At 40.7% G+C, this 25759-nt stretch overlaps 2 protein-coding genes across 4 annotated transcripts; both read right to left on the reverse strand.

Moving 5' to 3' along the window:
• Positions 1–12244: 12244 nt before the first annotated feature.
• LOC139377375 (homeobox protein GBX-1-like) lies at positions 12245–13803 on the reverse strand. Its single transcript, XM_071120401.1, has 2 exons — positions 13356–13803; positions 12245–12846 (listed from the first exon to the last, which is right to left on the reverse strand). Exons 1-2 carry the CDS (start codon positions 13801–13803, stop codon positions 12332–12334), a joined length of 963 nt encoding a protein of 320 aa, XP_070976502.1. The 3' UTR covers positions 12245–12331.
• Positions 13804–16040: 2237 nt separating this feature from the next.
• LOC139376172 (ankyrin repeat and SOCS box containing 10) lies at positions 16041–25194 on the reverse strand. 3 transcript variants are annotated; one of them, XM_071118440.1, is made up of 7 exons: positions 24576–25194; positions 20876–21143; positions 19650–19875; positions 19325–19507; positions 19091–19186; positions 17633–17746; positions 16041–17539 (listed from the first exon to the last, which is right to left on the reverse strand). In XM_071118440.1, exons 1-7 carry the CDS (start codon positions 24913–24915, stop codon positions 17354–17356), a joined length of 1413 nt encoding a protein of 470 aa, XP_070974541.1. In that variant the 5' UTR covers positions 24916–25194; the 3' UTR covers positions 16041–17353. The 3 variants fall into 3 exon arrangements, with proteins under 3 accessions (XP_070974541.1, XP_070974542.1, XP_070974543.1); XM_071118441.1 differs by having other exon boundaries at positions 16465–17539; positions 20876–21089; positions 24576–25152; XM_071118442.1 differs by lacking the exon at positions 24576–25194 and adding an exon at positions 21334–21730 and having other exon boundaries at positions 16465–17539.
• Between the last annotated feature and the right edge of the window lie 565 nt (positions 25195–25759).

The raw sequence follows: 25759 nt of genomic DNA on the forward strand, positions 1-25759 counted from the left end.
TGTGGGTGAAAAACTCAGATTTGCTGGGCCTGGCTCCCCAGTGGGTGGGCCTGGCTCCCAAGTCATGTGAAATACATAGATTAGGGTCTAATGAATTGATTTAAATTGGCTGATTTTCTTATTTGAACTGTAACTCAGTAAAAATGTTGACATTTCTGAATGTTGTTAATTTTTTTGTTCAATATGTAGAGTATATATATATACAGTACCAGTCAAAAGTTTAGACACACCTACTCATTCAAGGGTTTTTCTTATTTTTACTTTTTCTAAATTGCAGAATAATAGTGAAAACCTCAAAATTATGAAATAACACAATCCTGTCTCGGGGCTCTACGGACAATTCCTTCGACCTCATGGCTTGGTTTTTGCTCTGACGTACATTGTCAACTGTGGGAGCTTATACAGACAGCTGTGCGCCTTTCCAAATCATGTCCAATCAATTGAATTTACCACAGGTGGACTCCAATCAAGTTGTGGAACATCTCAATGATGATCAATGGAAACAAGATGCATCTGAGCTCAATTTCGAGTCTCATAGCAAAGGGTCTGAATACTTATTTAAATAAGGTATTTCTGTTTTTGCAAAACTAAAAAACTTGTTTTTGCTTTGTCATTCTGTTTTTTGTTATTGTGTATATTGATGAGGATTTTTTTAAATGTAATCCATTTTCGAATAATGCTGTAAAAGTAAAGGGGTCTAGATACTTTCCAAGAGCACTTTATGTATATATATATTCCGGTCTCTGGTATTGCTCGTTCTGATATTTCTTAATTTTTCTGGATTATTTGTGTATTGTTTTTTACATTTTTTATTGCTCGGTATTAACTGCACTGTTGGAGCTAGAAACACAAGCATTTCACTGCACCTGCGATAACATCTGTGTACGCCACCAATAAACTTTGATTTGATTTCAAAACGTTTTCTCCCTTGGTGTACAGAACCCTGTTTTTTTTATTGCATACAGTAGGAGGTAGCTAAACACTGAGGAGTGTTCTGTGCTGCCCACCTTGGCTCAGACAAATCACCTCCCAGATTGCAGAGGAGGGTTTTCCTCTGATGGATGGCTACACAAACACCTGACAAGAACATATTTACCAGCATTAATTAAAAATCTTGTGTTGCGCTACCTAATCACAAGGTAATTGTTTACTGTGTGCTTGCTGTGCAAATTGTTTAACTATAGTTGCCTATCATGGTTGCCAATTAGTAGGACTCTTTCAATATTTTATTGTTTTCATATAAGAAAGGCAAAAATCTGCTGATCGAAAACATTTCTGTTGAATTCCAGTTTAATTGCCACGAATATAATACCTCAGTTATAAACCAATAAAGGTATTTGTTAGCATGCTTGCTTCTGTGTTTCTACTGAAAGTGTGGAATACATCCTAGGCTTTAGATCTGACTAACGGATCTGGGACCAAGCTTTAACCTTTTCCCCTTTGACCAGTAATTATGTCTATCTTGTTACCTTCCCTCCTGACCACTTCTCATGGGCATTCATCCTCAGTCCTTCCTGACAAGCTCCTGAATGTCCATTTATAATTTCCCCCCTCCATCATGTGTAACCTGATGTCCATGTTATATCCTTCCCCAATCGGACCTGTCCCCTCCTACCCATTTCTCCACACTCATCTCCATATCGCTGCCTCTCCTTAATCAGAGTATCTAAGCAAACACAAATGTCTTTCCCTCCCTCTCTACCTCTTTCTTCCCTTCATACAGCCTTTATTTTACTCTCCATCCAGCCCTGTTTCTTTTCTTCACATCTCTCCCTCTTTCTCGACATCTCTCAATCTCCTTATCCCCTTCTCTCCATCTCTCTCTTCCCTCTCCATCTCCCTCCCCCTTAACATCTCTTTCTCCCCCATCCCTCCTTCCATCCCTCTCCCATTCTCTCCCCCTTCCCTCTCCCTACTTATCTCTGCCCCCTCATTCCATCTCTCGCTCTCTTTGCCCCCCTTGGCTCATGTTCGCGCGTTTCTTTTCGCCGCTGTTAATTTGCCTGAGAATGCATTAGCTGTAATGAAGGCTGAGGGCCGAGGGAATCCTCCAGGGTTCCATTAATCATCCCCCCTCAGACAGGCAACCTTGATTACAAGTGGCAAGAAATTCATTAGAGCCGGGCCTCTGACAACTCTTATCTCCGCCACTGGATCTGACTCATTAGGCAGCCAAATTAAAGCTATGATGGCCCTGATGAAACTCAGTGCTTGTTTATCTTGTGCGATTTGATGCATCTGCCCATATATCACGGTTGGAGATGGAGAGGGGGACGTCCGCCATGAAGATCCTCCCAGGAGGTCAGGGCTCTGGCGTGGGCACACAGATGGGATGGTCTGATTACCTATGTACTTCTCTCTAGGAACATACATGTACAGGAGCAGATTTGATTTTAAGAAATCACTGTTGGAGATGTGCAGGTGGTGTCCAGCATCCAGACCCAGAAGTCAGACATGCCTCTGGTCTGTATGTCTGTACACTCACTGTGAGGGATGGTAATGAGATGGGAAGGTCTCTCCCTCTCTCCACAAGGATACTATCTGAACTGAATGTAGATCTCATGGACATGTATAATGTGTTCATTTGTGATTCAAGTAGTAAATGATGTTACTCTTCTCAGTGAGATGCTGTATTTAGGTGTACACGCCCCTATGTATTTATTTCCCCATTGAAGCTAATATTTGGATTTGAGATCATATATTTTATATGAGACGACAGTACAGACAGAACGTCACCTTTTATTTGCGTGTTTTTGTGTGCATCCCCGTTTAGAAATGAAAGCACTTAAGGGCGCTGTACTGCAGCGCCAGCTGTGCCATCAGAGTCCTGGGTTCGCGCCCAGGCTCTGTCGTAACCGGCCGCGACCGGGAGGTCCGTGGGGCGATGCACAATTGGCCTAGCGTCGCCCGGGTTAGGGAGGGCTTGGTCGGTAGGGGTGTCCTTGTCTCATCGCGCACCAGCGACTCCTGTGGCGTTGTTGTAGCGATGTGACAAGATAGTAGCTACTACAACAATTGGATACCACGAAATTGGGGAGAAAAAGGGGTAAAATTCAAAAAAAAGAAAAAAAAAGAAAAAAAAAGAAAAGAAATGAAAGCACTTGATGGACATGTATTTGTATTATAGTGTGGTAAATGTTTTCAAAAGTTTAGTATTTGATGATTTTACAAACTTGTTGGATGTATTTCCAGTTTTTCGGAGTTATGTTTAAATAATGTATTGTGTCATTTTGGATTCACGCTTACTGTACATAAGAAAATAATGTGGATGCTACCAGGATAACGGATAATTATGAATTAATCGTAAATCATGATGAGTGTGAAAATTACAGAGGTATAAATACTGTATCAACCCCCCCCCACATCTTTTTTTTTCTCCTATCCTACAATGTTATTGGTAATGATGAGAGGTCAGCATGTTTTGGGGACATGACCTTTGTGCAAATGTAACTTTCTCAGTCATCATTATTCACGATTCATTCAAAGTAATCCGCAATCATGGTAGCATCCACATTAATGTAGAGGTGTTCAGAAACATATTATACTCTTATTTACAATAAATGTCATGGGCGGATTGTCTGTTTGGCAATTCTGGCAAATTCTAGAAGGGCTGGACCATCTTTTATTGGGGTGGAATGAAACTGACGAGTATTTCTGTCTTTAGAAAAGCCCTTTTGTGGAGAAAAACTCATTCTCGTCCATGGATGCACCCCTGCCCAGTCATGTGAAATCCATAGATTAGGGCTTAATTCAATAATTTCAATTGACTGATTTCCTTATATGAACTATAACTCAGTAAAATTGTTTAAATTGTTGCATGTTGCGTTTCAGTGTATATTGAGCATTTGGCTGACCAGTGGGCAACAGGTCACGCGAGCGGCACTGTCAAACCAAGCACAGTACTGAAAATCGATCCGCATCCACTTAAACTTGTCCTGGCATCGTTCTTTGATAAACATAGAACAGGCGATTGTGTATTGAATTCAATAGAAGAAGACAAAGAGAGAGAAAGGGAGAGAGAGAGACTGCAGTTCCTTAATGTAGCCATTGACTGTATTACACAGCCATAACCATTAACTTTTTGGCGCACCCATCCCTTTAGCGGGATCATTTTCATCAACATCCGCTGAATTGCAGAGCGCTAAATTCAAATTAAATTACTAAAAATATTTAATTTTCATGAAATCACAAGTGCAATATATCAAAACACAGCTTAGCTTGTTGTTTTATCCACCTGTCGTGTCAGATTTTTAAAAAAGAAGCTTAACAGCGAAAGCAAACCAAACCAATGTTAGGACAGCTCTCTCAGCAGAAAAAACATTACAAACAGCTAGCAGCAAAGTAGATTGGTCACGAAAGTCAGAAAAGCAATCAAATTAATTGCTTACCTTTGATGATCTTCGGATGTTTGCACTCATGAGACTCCCAGTTACACAATAAATGTTTGTTTTGTTCCATAAAGATTATTTTTATATCCAAAAACCTCCATTTGGTTGGCATGTTTTGTCCAGTAATCCACAGGCTCGTGCAGGTCACGACGGGCAGACGAAAATTCCAAATAGTATCCGTAAAGTTCATAGAAACATGTCAAACGTTTTTTATAATCAATCCTCAGGTTGTTTTTACAATAAATAATCGATAATATTTCAACCGGACGGTAGCTTTTTCAATAGGAGAGAGAGAAAAAAGATCTGCTCCAACCTGCTCGTGCATGCAAAACTTTGGGGACACACAGCTATCCACTGACGCGATGTGATCAATCTCACTCATTTTTCAGAATAAAAGCCTGAAACTATGTCTAAAGACTGTTCATACCATGTGGAAGTCATAGGGAAAGGAATCTGGTTGATATCCCTTTAAATGGAGGGAAGGCATGCAATGGAACAGAGAGGTTTCAGGATAACAGCACTTCCTGGTTGGATTTTCCTCCTGTTTTCACCTGCAATATCAGTTCTGTTATACTCACAGACAATATTTTGACAGTTTTGGAAACTTTAGAGTGTTTTCTATCCTAATCTGACACAGATAATTTTTCCGACAATTGTTTGCAGACAGATTATTTCACTTATAATTCACTGTATCACAATTTCAGTGGGTCAAAAGCTTAAATACACTAAGTTGACTGTGCCTTTAAACAGCTTGGAAAATTCCAGAAAATGATGTAATGGCTTTAGAAGCTTCTGATAGAATAATTTACATAATTTGAGTCAATTGGAGGTGTACCTGTGGATGTATTTCAAGGCCTACCTTCAAACTCAGTGCCTTTTTTCTTGACATCATGGGAAAATCAAAAGAAATCAGACAAGAAATCAGAAAAAAATGGTAGACCTCCACAAGTCTGGTTCATCCTTGGGAGCAATTCCCAAACTCCTGAAGGTATGACGTTCATCTGTACAAACAACAGTACGCAAGTATAAACACCATGGGACCACGCAGCCATCCATCCGCTCAGGAAGGAGATGTGTTCTGTCTCCTAGAGATGAACGTACTTTGGTGCGAAAAGTGCAAATCAATCCCAGAACAACAACAAAGGACCTTGTGAAGATGCTGGAGGAAACAGGTACAAAAGTATCTATTTCCACAGTAAAACGAGTCCTATATCGACATAACCTGAAAGGTCGCTCAGCAAGGAAGAAGCCGCTGCTCCAAAAACGCCATAAAAAAGCCAGACTACGGTTTGCAACTGCACATGGGGACAAAGATTGTACTTTTTGTAGAAATGTCCTCTGGTCTGATGAAACAAAAACAAAACTGTTTGGCCATAATGACCATTGTTATGTTTGGAGGGAAAAGGGGGAGACTTGCAAGCCGAAGAACACCATCCCAACCGTGAAGCACGGGGGTGGCAGCATCATGTTGTGGGGGTGTTTTGCTGCAAGAGTGACTGGTGCACTTCACAAAACAGATGGCATTATGAGGAAGGGAAATTATGTGGATATATTGAAGCAACATCTCAAGACGTCAGTCAGGAAGATAAAGCATGCTCGAAAATGGGTCTTCCAAATAGACAATGACCCCAAGCATGCGTCCAAAGTCGTGGCAAAATGGCTTAAGGACAACAAAGTCAAGGTATTGGAGGGCCATCACAAAATCCTGACCTCAATTCTATAGAAAATTTGTGGGCAGAACTGAAAAAGCATGTGCGAGCAAGGAGGCCTGCAAACCTGACTCAGTTACACCAGCTCTGTCATTAGGAATGAGTCAAAATTCACCCAACTTATTGTGGGAAGCTTATGGAAGGCTACCCGACACGTTTGACCCAAGTTAAACAAGGCAATCCTACCAAATACTAATTGAGTGTATGTAAACTTCTGACCCACTGGAAATGTGATGAAAGAAATTAAAGCTGAAATATATAATTATCTCTACTGTTATTTTGACATTTCACATTCTTAAAATAAAGTGGTGATCCTAGCTGACCTAAGACAGGGACATTTTACTAGGATTCAATGTCAGGAATTGTGAAAAACTGAGTTTAAATGAATTTGCTAAGGTGTATGTAAACTTTCGACTTCAACTGTATATATATGTTGTTACATATGTTGCTTCAATATATTCACATAATTTTCCTAGCTCATGATGCCATCTATTTTGTGAAGTGCCACCAGTCCCTCTGGCAGAAAAGCCCCCCCACAACATGATGCTGCCACCCCCGTGCTTCACGGTTGGGAAGGTGTTCTTCGGCTTGCAAGCCTCCCCCTTTTTCCTCCAAACATAACGATAGTCATTATGGCCAACAGTTCTATTTTTGTTTCATCAGACCAGAGGACATTTCTCCAAAAAGTGTGATCTTTGTCCCCATGTGAAGCTGCAAACCGTAGTCTGGTATTTTTATGGCGGTTTGGAGCAGCGGCTTCTTCCTTGCTGAGCGGCCTTTCAGATTATGTCGATATAGGACTCGTTTTACTGTGGATATAGATACTTGGCTGATTTATTTTGATTTCCCCATGATGTCAAGCAAAGAGGCACTGAGTTTGAAGGTAGGCCTTGAAATACATCCACAGGTACACCTCCAATTGACTCAAATGATGTCAATTAGCCTATCAGAAGCTTCTAAAGCCATTAGATAATTTTCAGGAATTTTACAAGTTGTTTAAATGCACAGTCAGCTTAGTGTATGTAAACTTCTGACCCACTGGAATTCGAATACAGTGAATTAGAAGTGAAATAATCTGTCTGTAGAATTGCTGGAAATATTACTTGTGTCGTGCACAAAGTAGATGTCCTAACCGACTTGCCAAAACTATAGTTTGTTAACAAGAAATTTGTGGTTGAAAAATGAGTTTTAATGAGTTTTAATGACTCCAAACTTCTGATTTAAACTGTATACTCTGCCTTTGAAAAGTATTCAAACACATACATTTTTACCACATTTTGTTAGGTTACAACCTTATTCTAAAATGTATTACATAGTTTTTTTCCTTATCAATCTACACACAATACCCCATAATGACAAAGCAAAAACAGGATTTTAGAAATATTTGCTAATTTATTACAAATTGAAAAACTGAAATATAAGACCCTTTACTCAGTACTTTCTTGAAGCACCTTTGGCAGCGATTACAGCTTCAAGTCTTCTTGGGTATAACGCTACAAGCTTGGCAGGGAGTGCATTCCAGTTGACTACCTCATGAAGCTGGTTGAGAGAATGCCAAGAGTGTGCAAAGCATCAAGGCAAAGGGTGGCTACTTTGAAGAATATAAAATATAAAATCATTTTAATTTGTTTAACACTTTTTTAGTTACTACATGATTCCACATGTGTTATTTCATAGTTTTGATGTCTTTACTATTATTTTGAGAAAAAAAGAAGAAACCCGCACACTGCTCTTGATAGAATTACTGCTCTTTAATAAGCTTTACGTATCGGCCTCACGGCCTTCGTCAGAGCTTTTTTTTACTGCAGTGTAGAATATAGTAAAAACAAAGAAAAACCCTTGAATGAGTAGGTATGTCCAACCTTTTAATTGGCACTGTATATTGGGCACAACATAACACAAGAAAAATAAACTGCAAACGCATCCAACAAGTTTCTAGTCACAAGCTTGATGTAGTCATTGCGTGCAATGAATATTGGTCTAAATATTACATTTTTGTCAAAATGTAATACACAACAGTAAGTGAATTTATCAAAAAACGTATGACACCTTCGAATGGGGGGACTACATACAAAAGGTACCATTACTTTCTAAACAGAAAAACAGATATGTATGAAAATACCCTCAAATGAAAGGTCACATTCTGTACTATCGCCTCGTATAAAACATTTGATCTCAAATCCAAAATGCTGTAGTATAGAGCCAAATTAAATGTTTTTAGTTTACTGTCCAAATAAATATGTAGAGAGTGTATGTACTATGGCATCAATAGAAAATACATTGCATTAAACTCAGTATAACACTACCAGTGATGTGTGAGACATTTAATATGTTCTCCTTATTTATTCTCAGATGATTCCAGGTTTGCAAAAGACCCATCATCTCCTAAACTTCTACAGATATAGAGACAATCACAAGAGCTTGAAAACTCTTGCAATAACTGCAGTATTACAGCAGGGTATACATCATTGTTCTTTAATTGTGTATAAGCTCACCTAGTGTGAAATAGCTATAACACTCTGATACTATGTCATCTACTTGAAATCCAGGATTAGTCAGCTTTTAGGACAATATTAAATCTTCCATCACTGGCCCATGACAACATCCATCCTTATATCACCATCCCAGTGTCACAATCTTGATGTATGAAGTGGACAACAAACAAATGACTGAACATTGCCACGGTTGGTCAGATGGCAATGCTACTCATGCCGTTTGATGGTCACTCTATGCAGTTGGGCTGTTGAGACAAATATCATGGTCGAATCCGACAACAGGCCTTAACATTAACTTCCCCTTAGCCTTATTGTTGGTTAGGGGCTGGAGGCTGTGGTGCTCAGATATCTTTTCAATTCAATCATTGAAGTTCAGTCATGGAAGTTCAATGGCAGCCTAAAACAGATTATTATTGTTTCCTCAAAGGACATAAGGAAGAAATGATCTAGCTCATACAATATGTCTGATGTTCAGTTTAAAATATAGTTGTCCTAGAAATGTGAAGCCCTATCTCTTCCTTCCATCTTGAGCAGTATGTTGGTTTAAAACTGTGAGCTGATTAATATAGCTACAGTACTATATTATAATATCAGGATCATAGGAGCCCCATTTGGAAACAGTTCAAAGAGATATATTGTATCCAAACTCACATCCGGCATCTGAGGCCAGCGGAGGTTGAAATTTTGCACAGCCTACCATGGTCCCCTCCCTTTAAGAAACTTTGCAGGCACACTTTAACCATAAACTCAAACCTTCAATTGCCATGTAAAAACTACCCTGGATTGAGAGAGAAAACTAGAAAAGCAGACAAAGGATATCCGAGGAATTGGGTGAGCCTAAACAAATTGTGCATCATAACCACCTTACTCTCTGGTAACAATACATCTATTGGGCTTTGTTTTTGTGTCCTTTTGTGCCAGGTAGCCTAGTGGCTCCAAGATCGAATCCCTGAGCTGACAAGGTAAAAATCTGTCGTTCTGCCCTGAATAAGGCAGTTAACCCACCGTTCCTAGGCCTTCATTGAAAATAAGAATTTGTTCTTAACTGACTTGCCTCGTTAAATAAAGGTAATAATAATAACATAACATTTCAAAGAGTCATTTGACAGAGTCAATTATAGTTTTGTCATATGATGATGCATGTTGCATGATGACATCCACTTTTTTGTGTAGTTTGAATAGCTCTAGCTCCCTGTAACGTTGTGTACAGTATGTCCCACTGGGCACACACTGGTTGAATCAACGTTGTATTCACGTAATTTGTATGAAATTACGTTGAACCAACGTGGAATAGACGTCCGTGCCCAGTGGGGTGTGTCATTGCCTCCCCGCGACAACTCTGTTCCCTCCATTAGCACCTAAACACGAGAACACACATCGAACATTCTGGCGTCATTGGAGGTTGAGACTCAAAACATTCACTCTCGACCCACAACTAGCAGAGTTGAAGTCTCTTCAACAGCTCTGGCAGATTTTAAGTCGAAAATTAATTAACCAACTTTTAGTTAATTGTTTTATCAGTAGGCATTAATTGTATTCTATTTAATTTAAATATTGTCATCTTATCCGTTGACCTATTTCCGTTATAGGCTACCTAATCATTGCCGTCATGATTGAGATGACTTCAATGTGACAGCAGCAGCAGAAATGCAAAAACAGGTGTCGCTAATTAGCTTAATTTCTTGACTGGATTCAAATATCGCGCTTGATAACTCCGTTGACATGTGAATCAGTTATTCAAGACCTACCTGAGATAACACCTGGGGGAAATCTATTATAGCCTAAAGTTATTCAAACCAACCCATATCTTGGATATGCTCTTTGCGCACCTGTAAATACTATAACAATCACAGTAGCCTAAATGTAGCCTAAAATAAATAGTTTTTACAGGTATGCCTACACCTGTAAAAAAGAATTGATAGCTTTTTAAAATTCTCTTTGTTCCTTTCTTAGGATTGAAATTGATGGAAATGTACCAACTCGGATATCAAATGAATTACTTATACATGAAAATAAGTTAAACTTTTCTCAGTATTTATGAGTTGAGACCTGCTGGCATAAATAACACACACACACACACACACACACACACACACACACACACACACACACACACACACACACACACACACACACACACACACACACACACACACACACACACACACACACACACACACACACAGGGTCTTGTACAACTAACCTTGTTGGGACACACAATTCAGTCTCATTCAAAATCATATTTATTTTTTTGCGCGCGGGCACACACACAGACAGTGTTCACTCTCTCTGGTCTGGTCTCGTCCTCTCTTACAGTGATTGATGTTGAAGTTCATTACGACGTGTAGAATATGACCGTTCTAATGGGGATCCATCACTCCACCTTGAGACAACATGGCCCCCTAAAGAGAGATAAATGACTGCTGCTTCCAGTCACAAAACCCTGTTCTCTCCCTTTATTCTCTCTTGACTGCTTAATAAGAACCTTCATTTGAATGTAGCTATCATCAACGCCTATATGGAGAACTGCTGGACTTTGCATATAGGCGAAGCTGCATATAATTTCATATTCATCCTTTTAGTATCAATCGTCCACTTATTTATCCAATATTTTTTCAAGACCTACAATATACAGTATCATTACATTGCAAACTAACCCAGGCCTAGTTTGCAAAAATGTATTCAGATTAATGCTGGCTAGATATTACAGGTGTGCAACACAGAATTGTAATTTACTTACAAGCTTACTATTCGAAATCAATAACATCTGATTATTAAAGCCTATAAAGTGGCATTACAATCGAGTTGTTATTTTGATTAAGTCTTATAATTTATAAAGCAAAACAAATATTTAGAGATTGATCAGATTATTTGAATTGTCATAAGTATTGTTGCAGTTAGTCCTATGGTATTATGATCAATGATCAATTATAATATTATTAGGTGTTGTTGTATTTGTTTATTGTTATAGTTAATGTTTTAGTACGCTCTTAAAATACACTGTCATGTAATAGCCTAGTGATATTATACTTCATGAATGAGAGGCAAATATATTCTATAGGCAGAGAGATGACTGATCATTTTCTGAGAGCAGACAGAGGCTAAACACAGCACAAATCACCATCTCTAAAACTACAGCTTAACCAGCAATAATAATGCATTTAGATAGATACATTTAATATAAATGGATTTATTAAGTCAATATACTTTACAGTATTTCTTTGTTTGGTTATGTATTTTCCTTCACATCTTTTTTTTCCACAAACAGCTGGCGAATACAATTCCTACAGTGGCCTACCAAAATGAAAACGTTGTAAGGTACATGCAACATGTGATAAACAAAACGGTACCAAATACGAGAAGTTTGAAATAGCTTCACCGAACGAGTAAAGCACATGCAGATAATAAACATAACATTTATAGGCCCTAGCTAGATATAAATATTTTAGAAAAGAATTTTTACAATCTCATTTCATAGTGCATGTCTGTGTCACCCGACACATATACTATTTACAAATTAACAAAACAATAAATAAAATATGAGATAGGCCTAATTCGACAAAAATTAATTAATCTGCGGAGAGAAAACATATTATCCTTAGTTGTCCAGTTGATATGACATGTCTCTTGATGTAAAGTAATCTCGCTGACCACAAAATGTCATCCAGTTTTTGTGCTTCATGCATTTAACAACCCATAACTTTATTTTGTCAAAATTAGTTTAGGCCAGTATAGTTCGTCATGGCCTTGTTTGCTCTATCTGTTGGTGCTGACTCCTCACCGCAAACCTGTTGACGTGCACTGGGATTGGGACCACAATTTTGGGGTTTCTCACAGGCTCTCCAGACCTGTTATTCACGTTGCCAGCTTTGATTCTTTTCCATTTGGCCCTACGATTCTGGAACCAAATCTTGACCTGCACCTCGCTCAATTTAAGTGCGTGTGCTATTTGAGAACGTTCGGTAAGCGAAAGGTACTTTTTACAATGAAATTCCTTCTCAAGTTCAAGTAGCTGCTCGCTTGTAAAAGCTGTTCGTCTCCTCCTGCTCTTCCCCACTGAGCTTCCCGGCGGTAGAGCTTCCTGCGACCCGGGTTTAAGTTTACTCTTTTGGGATAAAGCACCACAGTTGTTCCCATCGGATACGCTTTCGTTTTCGCTGTCAACGGCAGAGCTGTCCTCTCTGTCACTGCAAGCCGTGTCCGCTGATTTGAGGTCCAACTTCTCATCGTCTGAGCTGTACAATTTAGTCTCACCTAAAACGTGCAAAAGAAGAAAGGAAACATACATTAGAATCAATTAGTTTGATCCAATACAAGTTTACCCCACAAATGTAGGTTAAATTAACGCAAGTAAACATTATAAATACAGCGACTACAAATGTCTGTTTGGAGTTTTATTTCTGCTATATTTTCGTCAAAGGAAATGAGTAGGCCTATTACCATTCATAACTACCCTATGAATTAACGTGATATTACATAGCCTACCTAAAGGCTAAGTCAAGATCGTTAGTGATTAAGAAATAGATTAGAAAACAGTGTGTCACTAACTTGAGTTAGGCTAACCTATTCGAGTTATTGCATATTTAAAAATGGTGGTTTGTTATGAAACTATGCGTTTGTGGAGATTTCGTAAAACTCTGGGAATTAGATTAGATCCAATTTCTAATTCGGATGCCGCTTGCGCGTTTTACCCAATAGGTCTCAACTTGCCAACCTAATATGGAAGCGTATGGACAGAACAGGGACACAGGCAGTGAGCTTACCTGGTATAGTTTGAAAAGTTTCCGAGAAGTTGAGTAAATCCGACCCCTTGTCCCTTCCATGGAGATCATCTGAGTGTGGGCTCTCCTGTCTCCTCGTTCCAGGGTCGGCACTTAACCGAGGTCCGGGGAGCTCTTGGGGAGGATAGAAACTATCCGGCGGATCGGAAAAACTTGGCAGTGTTGTGGTGAGAGCCACCATCGACGGCATCCCCTGTCCCAAACTCGCACAGAATGTGTTGGTAAGACGTCCAGCGAAAGATGCCAACGGCGCCAAAGGAGGTATGCCAGATGGTAAATGTGAATGAGATAAAGATTGAGGAATCATTAAGGGTCTGTATGGCATAAACATCGGGTAGCCCGTGTAGAGCAGGTGTCCCGGGCGAGGTTGCGGAGTTCCTATCAAGGAGTCAATCGAAAACGCCGTCCCTTGGCCGCCCGGTCTTTGCATTGCGAAGAAAATTGTGACTATCTTTATCGAAAACTCAGGCGCTCCTTCTTTCCCTCAACAAATAGCCAAACCTTAGATTCGATGGTCGAGTGAAATTAAATGTCCCTTCGCTTTGATATTATCCGGTGGACTAACCAGCTTCTCCGAAACGTCCACAAGCTTATTGCGACCTGTCGTTTTCTTGTTTTGTGCCTCCTCCCTATACCTCTATTTGTCACACTGAGACATAAACACACACGCTCTACCCCTCCCTTCACATCTCTCTCTCTCTCTCTCTCTCTCTCTCTCTCTCTCTCTCTCTCTCCCCCCCCCCCGCCCCCTCTCTCTCCTTCACACACACACACACACACACACACACACACACACACACACACACACACACACACACACACACACACACACACACAGAGAGAGAGAGAGCTTGAGAGGAATGAAAGGGGGTGTTACCCTGGGGACTCATCCATCTTCCTCAAATTACGCTTCATTTCCTTATTCAGCTTCTGACTTTTTGGTTGCCTTGAGAGGCGATAGTTTCCCAGTGGATACCGAATAGACGGGTCGCCCCCCTCCCCAGCCCTCCACCACCTTTGCCCAGTCCACATTGACTGGAAGCGGTGTGAGAGACTGCTTCAGCCCTTCCCCTTCTATAATCGTTGACCACACCAACCCAATCAGCTATTATTAATTTTGATTGATGATAAGTAATTACTTTGGATTCAAGGTACGACATAAAACAACGGTGCTTTTGTTGAAATGTTGGGACGGATGGCATCGGAGTGGGGAGGGAGGAGAGGCAGATGTTTTTCCTCTTTTGAGAGAGAAAAGCTTTTCTATTCTCCCGGGGTAAAACAATGCGTTTGGCCGTAGAAAAGTGCGGTAACAATTATTCCCTGGAGAGAGATATTCTGTACAAAATTAGATTCGGATTAAATACATTCATGTAAGGTCAACGGCAATTTTTGAACGAGGCTGCGCAGTTTTCATTTACAGACATTTAAACTTTATTCGATTCAAAATGCAATATGCTATTAAAGTGTTGGAGGCTATGGCTGTACCATTAAAATAGTGGTCTATGTAAACCATTTAGCATGTTTAAAATAGGCCTAATTTGAGAATGCATCCTAAACGAATTGCCAATAAAATATGGAATAGTTAGGCTACAATTACGCGTCATTAATGCGCGCTTTCAGGGTTTTGGCCACTCATTTTCTATATGCTTGTAAGTCTCTATTAAAATCAAAATGTGTAATGAGGAAAAATCACTTTTCTCTTTTCTTTTAAGTGTTGATTTAATCGGAGATAATTTTACCGTTTAAATGTCAATCCGTGATGATGATTAGCCCCTATTGAGTCCTGGGGACGCGCTTGGCACTCCAACTGGCCGTCTGATTGCATGAAGACATAAACATATCACCAACCGACTCTGATTAGCAATGGAGGGCCAAAGGATGCTAATTATTCTTATAATTGCAAATGACTCATTCAGCAGCACCTACCTTTGATCTATTGAAACCAGATAGCTTCCTCTCCCTCGCTCCTCTCTCCCTTTCTTTTTTTAGAGTGGACTCACTTCTGATTGTATAGTCTACAATCAGAATCTCCCCATACCCTATTGAACAGATATAACACATTTCTCTCGGAAATGTGATACTTTCTGCATTTATATCCATTAGATTTATTATTGGTTTATTTTATGAGTTAGGAATCTAAAAGTTTATTTGATCAGCTACATGTATTATCAGGCTATTGTAATAGTAATACTATTGTTATAGCCTAGTTGCTAGTATATGTCAATAACAACTGGGTGATGGACTTTCCTTGGAGCTTTAATGTCATGTTTATTCAAGTTCTAACATATTGCTAATATCATTTATTTCAAAATTGTATTATTTTTCGTTGCAAGTTTACTTTCTTTTGATGTGGCTTATAGCTCCTCATGCGCTAAGCACATTGAAAAGCGTAGCTAGTTCAAGAGCCGCAATGTGGCAGGTTCATTACCCAAGTCAGCATCTCGTCTCCGTGTCACCACCCTCTGTCAAGCAGGTCATTCTCCCCAAGTCGGGTGGTTGGTATTTAAAAGGACGCTACTTCTTTCGATCCCACACAATCACACAACTGGACCTCACCACATAATTATCAACTGGAAACGCTTAAGTCACCTAAGTGGTTTTACATCGACATTTCTGTGATTTAATTCAATCACAAATAATGTAAAAATACTAAGCTACGTTGCATTATATTAAATTCATGTTATTTTATTATTTTTTGTTTGTTATCCATTCAATTGTTGTCGATCCCACTATTTGCTAGATTAAAAAGCATCGATCGACCGTGTTGGTAATTTTGAACACAAAAGCTTACTGCTTATTCAAGAGTTCATGATTTATGTCCATCACTAGCGTGTTGTATTTGACTGAAACTTTTTGTAATATAAGATAACCACAGAGTCTTTGCATAACCGTCTCTCAGATTTGTTCTCATGAACTCTTAATAAATAAATAATAAATTAATTGAATAATTTCCAAAATTACTAGTCTAATGCCAGTGATATAAAATAGGCTTCTAATAATTTAGCCTAATGAAAATATTCGGACAAATATTCGGACAAATATTCTGACATAAAGGAAAGGAGTTAACAACAATAAACATGTATCACATACATTTGTTCATTTAGGATTTATTTAATTTAAAAAGTAGTAGTAATTCTCAACCAAATACTTACTATATATCCATAAAATCATATTGACATTGATCATACATTTTGTAATATTTTTTTGTTATTTAGCAGACGCTCTTATCCAGAACGATTTACAGTTAGTGCATTCATTTTAAGATAGCTAGGTGGGACAATCTCCATTACATGACAAGGTGCTTAGCCAAACAATAGTCTTCTATTTTTCTCTGAAATCAGATCATTTTGGAAAAAAATCTCAATATCAAAATATGTAAACGATGTCCTTGTACTCCTTCAACGTAAGATTACTTTACGTATGTACATTTCAGTGCCATTGATAGCACTATAAATAAAAAAGGTTACACGTGACGCTTCTTTAACAAATAAAATAGAAAAAAACAGAAGGAAGCCAGCCATCCAATAAAGTACGTCTCATTCGTTTGAAGACCACAGCACCGCCTTGTGGTGACTCAGAATAACAAGGTTCTGCTGTAACGCAAAATAATTTTGAATTGTCAACGAAAATAGTAATAAAATGAATACAATCAATTGTAGAGACACAAATGATGTCTAAAACGTGTTTTGTCATATGTTGTTGTAGATAATGGTATCCATTTACTGAACACTACTCACACTGCAATCTCGAGGATAATGGATCCAGGAGCGGTAGTACTTACTGTAGTACCACCATCTGTAGGTCTATGATGATGATCCTCCTTCTGTGTCACTCTGCAAAAACTAATATTGTCACAGACAGACTGAATTCCTAGTGTTTGTCCTGAGTGTACATACAATACAGAGCTCTATATTGCTGGGCATTCTAACCATATCATACCATGTATGTAGGCTTATATACATCCTGGCTCTATCTCTGACTCAGTGGACATAGTCTCTGAACTCCAGCAGCAGGAAATTTTTGATGAAGGTGGGCAGGTCTAGCTGTGGCACCACCTTGTGCACGCGCCCGTCTAGGTAGTTCCTGAACTTCCATCGAGCCAGGTGCTGTAGGGAGCGAGGGGTATGCTGCAGGGAGAAGACGGATTCATAGAACCCCTTGTGTTCCTGGAGGGAGAGATACACAAAACACTCAGACAGTTAGAGTCATATTATATCAGCATAGAATACCGTAGAATCACTATGATTCGAGAAACGTACCTTAAACATCTCAGGTGAAACAGCCTCCACCCAGTCATCTGTGACCTTGAGGCGGTCGTACGCATTCAGAAGAACCTCAATGGTGTGTGGGGAGACACAGCAATACTTTAGCACCTGAAAATACATCAATGTGTCATGAATACCACGTTGCTTAAAACTAGAAACCAGATGGGCTCCGTTTGCACAAGCAGTTCAATTCTGATATTTTTTTTCCCACTAATTGGCCATTAGACCAATCAGATAAGCTTTGAAAAAGATCTGATGTAAAAACATCTGATCTGATTGGTAAGAGGACCAATTAGTGGACAAAAGATCAGAATGGGCTGCCTTTGTAAACACAGCCATGGTTATGGATACTTGGTCATGTTAAGGAAATAAACAATAGCTTATAATTTTTCTAGCCTATTTTCTAGCCTAAAACCTTACCCTCCCAGGTGCAAATGAAATATTCCCAATTGTATAATTGCAAAGGGAACAATTGCCTGCATACATTTTTTTATATATTTTTAACCAATTCTCATTTTTGTGATCTCCTAAGAAACAAAAATGAAAAATGTTGGATTTAGGAGGTTGTGACTTATGACTCATCAATAGAATATAAGAAATAAACTAAAGTAATTAAACACTTGGTGAGATGAACAGATTGGTCTACCCTCTGGGGGTTTACTGGAAATTATGCAATTAGTGCTAATTAATCTCCTATTAACATTCCCTAATTAGGAGTCAGGCATTTTGTTCCAGAGCACGTGGTGGGTTCAGTGAATAGTAGCAGACCTGGGTTCAAATACTCTTTGCAATCTTTCAAATACTTTCAAGCGGTTGCTTTAGCCTGCCTTGAGTGCCAGGTGGGAAAGGTTTGCACGGGACTTTTGAATTGGTTCCATCGTTTCAACAGGCAAGCACAATCAAGCGTTTCAAATGATATCGAATATTATTTGAACCCAGGTCTGGTTCATTGAATAGAGGTAGTTTCTCACAGTGAGAACATTATTTCACGTTGAGGAGAGAGAGAAAGAATTCAGTGAACTGTTTTAGTGTTCATATTTCATCTGTTCCTTCTCAACTGTACATCCTGTTACAGTTATATCATTGGCTGTTTACATCAACAACAATTGAATGCTGACGATTTCATTTAATTACACTTTTATGAAATATGAACCAATCTGTTTAACCGCAGGTGATTTCTGCATAAATGTACAGTATACACAATCATGAACACTTGAATGACTGATTGAATGCACAGCAAGATTACACAATTACAAAACATGTTCAAGATGTATTGCCAGGTTCTTCACATCTTTTTTTTTTTTTTACTCCTACTCCTAACATAAAACACTATTCCTTCCCTAGTGCCTGTGCCCTTCACTAAATAAAATTAATATAATTAATAAGAAAAGATTACAAGGCCCTAAGCAGTTGCTTTTTCCGCTTATAGTTGTGGCCGCTTCTGGCTCTTACCTCGGGCAGTGCTCCAGGCCACACCCTGATGGAGCCGTGGTTGAGCAGAGAGCGAACTACCCTCTCTGGCTTGTGATCCGCCTTGTAGGCCACCACCTTCAGAGGACCACAATGGAAATGAAGTTGGAAACCAGTTTTCCTGATTGATCCTCAATCATGTTCAATGCATTGCATCTACATGTGTGGCTGAATTGTGTTTTTATATGTCAAATAAATCCAAATGTGAAAAAACACCTTGAGGACGTTTTGCATGGGGGCGTTTCCACTGTAACACATGGTGTTGACGCAGGCTCCGTGGGCCAGAAGATGATCCACCACGCCCGGGTTGACGTTCTTACAGGCCATGTGAAGCGGGGACTGTTTGTCCTGGTCCTCTGTGTTGACGTCAGCTCCCGCCGTCAGCAGCAGCTCACATACCTGGAGGACAGGACACACAGAAGGGCTATACACACCACAGAGCCAAACCAAGGCGAGCCAAACCAAGCTGTACTGAATATTACTAACCCCAAACGACCACATTAAACAAATAACACAACAATGAATTAAGTAACTCGCACACCTTGGTGTAGCGTTCCAGATCGCCCTTCTCCTGTGGTTGTGAGCAAGCGGCGTTGAGTGGCGTGAGACCATCGTCATTCCGCTTCTCCAGGGCGGCGCCGTAGTGCAGGTACAGCTCCGTGTGACCCGGGAGCCCGTTCTGTGCCGCCACATGTAGCGGCGTGTTATCCTCGCCGAGGCTCCGCCCATTGATTGCAGCGCCAAACTGGAGCAGGTGTTTGGCGCACCTGTACATCCAGTTACAGAGAAGGGCCGTTGGGAAATAGAATTGAAAATGAATGTAATAATATTCATTTTGATCCCTATTACCTTAACCCGAGCTTCATGTCCACATCCCGGTTCAACCTTTACCCTGGCCATTACCCTAACCCAGCTACATGTCCACATCCCGGTTCAACCTTTACCCTGGCCATCACCCTAACCCAGCTATATGTCCACATACTGGTTCAACCTCTACCCTGGCCATTACCAGCAGCATACCACCCTGCATACCACTGCTGGCTTGCTTCTGAAGCTAAGCAGGGTTGGTCCTGGTCAGTCCCTGGATGGGAGACCAGATGCTGCTGGAAGTGGTGTTGGAGGGCCAGTAGGAGGCACTCTTTCCTCTGGTCTAAAAAAAATATCCCAATACCCCAGGGCAGTGATTGGGGACATTGCCCTGTGTAGGGTGCTTTCTTTCGGATGGGACGTTAAACGGGTGTCCTGACTCTCTGAGGTCATTAAAGAACCCATGGCACTTATCGTAAGAGTAGGGGTGTTAACCCTGGTATCCTGGCTAAATTCCCAATCTGACCCTCAAACCATCACGGTCATCTAATAATCTCCAGTTTACAATTGGCTAATTCATCCCCCTCCTCTCCCCTGTAACTATTCCCCAGGTCGTTGCTGCAAATGAGAATGTGTTCTCAGTCAACTTACCTGGTAAAATAACAAATAAATAAAATAAATTACCATAACCCTAGCTTCATGTCCACATCCCGGTTCAACCTCTACCCTGGCCATTACCCTAACCCGAGCTTCATGTCCACATCCTGGTTCAAGCCTCAACCACAACCCTAAACCTATTTTCATGTCCATATACCGGATTCAACCCTAACCATAGCCTGAACCACAACCCTAACCCTAGCTTCATGTTCACATCCCGGTTAAACCCTAACCCTTAACCACAATCCTAACCCTAACCCAGCCATGTCTTAGAGCAATACAATTGGTTGGTACAGTACTTACACTAGGGACTCAGGACTGGTGCACACGTGCAAGGGCATGAGCCCATCTTCACTGACAGCGTTGGAGTTGGCACCATGGGACAGCAGCAATTTTACACACTGGGGCTGGCCATTCTGGCAGGCCTCATGGAGGGCAGTGCTGCCCCCAGGGGCCAGGTCTACGCTGGCCCCGCGCTGCAGCAGGTGCCTCAGGCAGTCAACAAACCCCCGGCCGGCTGTAATGTGGAGTGGGGTTGTCAGCTGCTGCTCATAGGTCAGAGACCACAGTCCTGGAGAAGAAGAACAGGGTCGTGTCCTTAAGGCATGCAACTAAAAACGCTTTAAAACGTCTTGCAAGGGAAAAGGAAAACAAGCATTTGTTATTGGACAAGTACAGATAGTCCCTCGCTGTTTTGTTCCTTTTTGGTGGCTAATGAACCCCCTGTGAACAGGTTATTTCAAACAAAGGCATTGACGTACTCAGGGTTCTATAGTGGTGCCTGAAGTTCTTCCACTCCTCAATGTTGCTGGTGTCATAGATGGCATCGATGAGGTCTTCACACTCAGGTTCGTCCATGATGCTAATAAGGGTCAGGTCATCCCCCACCAAAAGACAGTTCCAGAATTGAAGAACATAACCTGTGGCCTGTGCCGTAGCGATCACATCATTGCGGTAGCGCTTTGGAGGCATTTATGCAGTGCAGGTTGAGTCTGCGCTCAAGTGGTAATAAGAGTAACAACTGACTGGTCCGATTTTGTTTTTTCTTCTTCTTTGTAGCAGTAATGGCGGTTTCTCTCTCCTGAGGTAAATGTTATGCTGTTCTGAAGCTTGTTTGTCCACAGGGGGCTATTTCGGGGAGGCCCGACGGCAATGGCGTTATGTGATATTTTGGATGGCCCATAAAACCCTGCAGCCACTGCCCGGGTGGCGCAGCAGCCAAATTACTTCTGTGTCACATGTAACAAGCTCACTCATGCTCAATCATTTTCATGCTACCAAACCCCTTAGACTGGACAATGGAACTGCTTACAGACAAGAACACACAGTTGCTATGTTTGTGACTGACCACCTAGCCACAAGAGAATAACATTGGACAGGTGTGTGGATGGAAAATCAAGCACATGACTAATAAGTTGGCTTTCCTTTTGGAATGTTTCTGAAGTAAGTGGTGGACTGTATCTATAAATAATGTATATACAGTGCCTTGCGAAAGTATTCGGCCCCCTTGAACTTTGCGACCTTTTGCCACATTTCAGGCTTCAAACATAAAGATATAAAACTGTATTTTTTTGTGAAGAATCAACAACAAGTGGGACACAATCATGAAGTGGAACGACATTTATTGGATATTTCAAACTTTTTTAACAAATAAAAAACTGAAAAATTGGGCGTGCAAAATTATTCAGCCCCCTTAAGTTAATACTTTGTAGCGCCACCTTTTGCTGCGATTACAGCTGTAAGTCGCTTGGGGTATGTCTCTATCAGTTTTGCACATCGAGAGACTGACATTTTTTCCCATTCCTCCTTGCAAAACAGCTCGAGCTCAGTGAGGTTGGATGGAGAGCATTTGTGAACAGCAGTTTTCAGTTCTTTCCACAGATTCTCGATTGGATTCAGGTCTGGACTTTGACTTGGCCATTCTAACACCTGGATATGTTTATTTTTGAACCATTCCATTGTAGATTTTGCTTTATGTTTTGGATCATTGTCTTGTTGGAAGACAAATCTCCGTCCCAGTCGCAGGTCTTTTGCAGACTCCATCAGGTTTTCTTCCAGAATGGTCCTGTATTTGGCTCCATCCATCTTCCCATCAATTTTAACCATCTTCCCTGTCCCTGCTGAAGAAAAGCAGGCCCAAACCATGATGCTGCCACCACCATGTTTGACAGTGGGGATGGTGTGTTCAGCTGTGTTGCTTTTACGCCAAACATAACGTTTTGCATTGTTGCCAAAAAGTTCAATTTTGGTTTCATCTGACCAGAGCACCTTCTTCCACATGTTTGGTGTGTCTCCCAGGTGGCTTGTGGCAAACTTTAAACAACACTTTTAATGGATATCTTTAAGAAATGGCTTTCTTCTTGCCACTCTTCCATAAAGGCCAGATTTGTGCAATATACGACTGATTGTTGTCCTATGGACAGAGTCTCCCACCTCAGCTGTAGATCTCTGCAGTTCATCCAGAGTGATCATGGGCCTCTTGGCTGCATCTCTGATCAGTGTTCTCCTTGTATGAGCTGAAAGTTTAGAGGGACGGCCAGGTCTTGGTAGATTTGCAGTGGTCTGATACTCCTTCCATTTCAATATTATCGCTTGCACTGTGCTCCTTGGGATGTTTAAAGCTTGGGAAATCTTTTTGTATCCAAATCCGGCTTTAAACTTCTTCACAACAGTATCTCGGACCTGCCTGGTGTGTTCCTTGTTCTTCATGATGCTCTCTGCGCTTTTAACGGACCTCTGAGACTATCACAGTGCAGGTGCATTTATACGGTGACTTGATTACACACAGGTGGATTGTATTTATCATCATTAGTCATTTAGGTCAACATTGGATCATTCAGAGATCCTCACTGAACTTCTGGAGAGAGTTTGCTGCACTGAAAGTAAAGGGGCTGAATAATTTTGCACGCCCAATTTTTCAGTTTTTGATTTGTTAAAAAAGTTTGAAGTATCCAATAAATGTCGTTCCACTTCATGATTGTGTCCCACTTGTTGTTGATTCTTCACAAAAAAATACAGTTTTATATCTTTATGTTTGAAGCCTGAAATGTGGCAAAAGGTCGCAAAGTTCAAGGGGGCCGAATACTTTCGCAAGGCACTGTAAATAATATTTTGATACTGCCATGGTTGTTAATGATCGCAGGATTACAAGCATTTAAAACAGGGCAAGGGATTTATCCTAAGGTATGATGGTTGGCTTATGGGCTTTTGAAAGTGTCTATCAGGAAAATATATACCATTTGGCATTGGTACAATGTTCAGACTCCAATGTAATTATCTAATTAAGCTTATTAAACAGATTCACTTCATTCTGAAATCGGTCCTTTTTTTTTTACACACAAAAGGGTTTTGTATTCATTTCAATAAAGACAAGGAAAACCCCTCATCAACAATCACTGTCTCAAGTCTAGAGCTTGGAGACAAGCAAGTAATTATCATCATGATGCCAGTTCCATTACCACTGATTATATACATTAATCTCTGCAATTACCTCAGACATATGTCATAATAGTGACCTATAAGTCATCTGTCACCGTATGTGACACATAACTACAATCGTTAAATGTAATTATTATATATATATTTTTTACATATTCTAATACAGTGGTTTCCAAACTGTGGGTTGAGGGTGCCAATTCAGCCGCGCAGACTACCACGCAGACTACCGACCGCGCCCGTTGCCACGTCACCTGTCACGCCCACCCCTTATAAGCCCCCTTTTTGATCCAGAAAAATGTGTCACAAATCATTTCAGAATTATTTCACAAATCATTTCAGAATTACCGTCCATTTCCTAAAACTGGTCACAAGAAGCCATACTCAAATCGAATGTTTTGAGGAAGACGGTATTATTCATTTATGTTTGACTTCTTCTTTGGTCTGCGAATGTTTTTGTCACCGCTTCTCCTTGTGGTGGGTCTCGACTCAAAAGACACCTCAATTGGTGGGTCACAAAGCAAAACATTTTGGGAAACCCTTGTTCTAATAGGACCATGTTGCTTACCTTCCCCCCTGGCCACCCAGCGCATGTCCCCTCCCTGAGGTTCGATTATGAGGTTCGACGTGACACCCCTGGGGAAGAAGCGCTGCACAGCGTCCGCATCCCCAGTATAGATTGCGTTCTGGATGACCAGGTCATGGCACAAAGCTGGGGGTCTAACATAGGTGCAGGTCCTCGTAGGTGCAGGGCCTACCCTGTCCCTGGCCTCTTTCTTCAGCATGTAGCCGTTGAGCTGGTGGCTGGCTAGCTGCTTCTTGTACTTGGCTCTCTCCAGCATGTCCTCGTCCAGCTGGAGGGAGCGCAGGGCCATGGGGGTGAAGACGAAACTGCCTCCTCCCGACATGTTGGACGATTGGCTGACTGGCTGGCTTCTCGCTCAGGATAAGAGAACCAGAGTGTGTGAGGGTAGTCAAAGATCTGGTTGAAATGGTTATTTCTATGTGTCTCTCTCGCCCTGTCTCTGTCCCCCTTTCTATGTTTCTGTCTCTTTTTCTGACGGACTCTTTCAGTATTTCTATGTCTCTCTCTTTGTCTCTGTGTGTCTGTCTCGTGTCTACTCTCTGCCTCCCAGCCATTCAGTGGCGTTGTTTGGATATCTAATATGAGAGCCTCCCTGCAGCATGAGCAGAAGGGCTATTTTTACCATCACTCACATGGCAACTTTGCCTCCCCTTGTAATCTATAGCCAAAGTGTCAAGCCTGTTGCCCCTGTATTTCAATGTGTCATAAGACTGTCTCCAAACAAACCAGAAATTGCCTCAGTGTGTTATTGGAAACCTCCATGATTTCAGCCACAATATCACATATGATTTTAGAGAAAGTAAAATTGTCTGGTTCTCTTTTTTCAGGGGAAAACTGCTCTGTGATTTGACAGTGACTGGGATAATTCCACACACCACAATAACATATAGGGTGAGTGTAACTCGCATGAAGGTCAAGTACCTTCCTTCTCACTGGGTCTGGTGAAATCAACCCGGTAGAAACAAGCAGGGTCATCTGGTTCATTGTAGAGTAAACTATCCATTGCACTGACAAACAGATCATTTTATTCATTTGCTATATATTCTAATGACAAAGGTAATATGTATTTGCAACTGACATGCAACAGACATACAGTACCAGTCAAAAGTTTGGACACAGTGAGGTGTGAGGTGCAGAGTAGGTGAATGGATGATCTCTGCATGTGT

This window comes from Oncorhynchus clarkii, chromosome 20, assembly GCF_045791955.1.
Source record: "Oncorhynchus clarkii lewisi isolate Uvic-CL-2024 chromosome 20, UVic_Ocla_1.0, whole genome shotgun sequence".
NCBI classification, from domain to species: domain Eukaryota; kingdom Metazoa; phylum Chordata; class Actinopteri; order Salmoniformes; family Salmonidae; genus Oncorhynchus; species Oncorhynchus clarkii.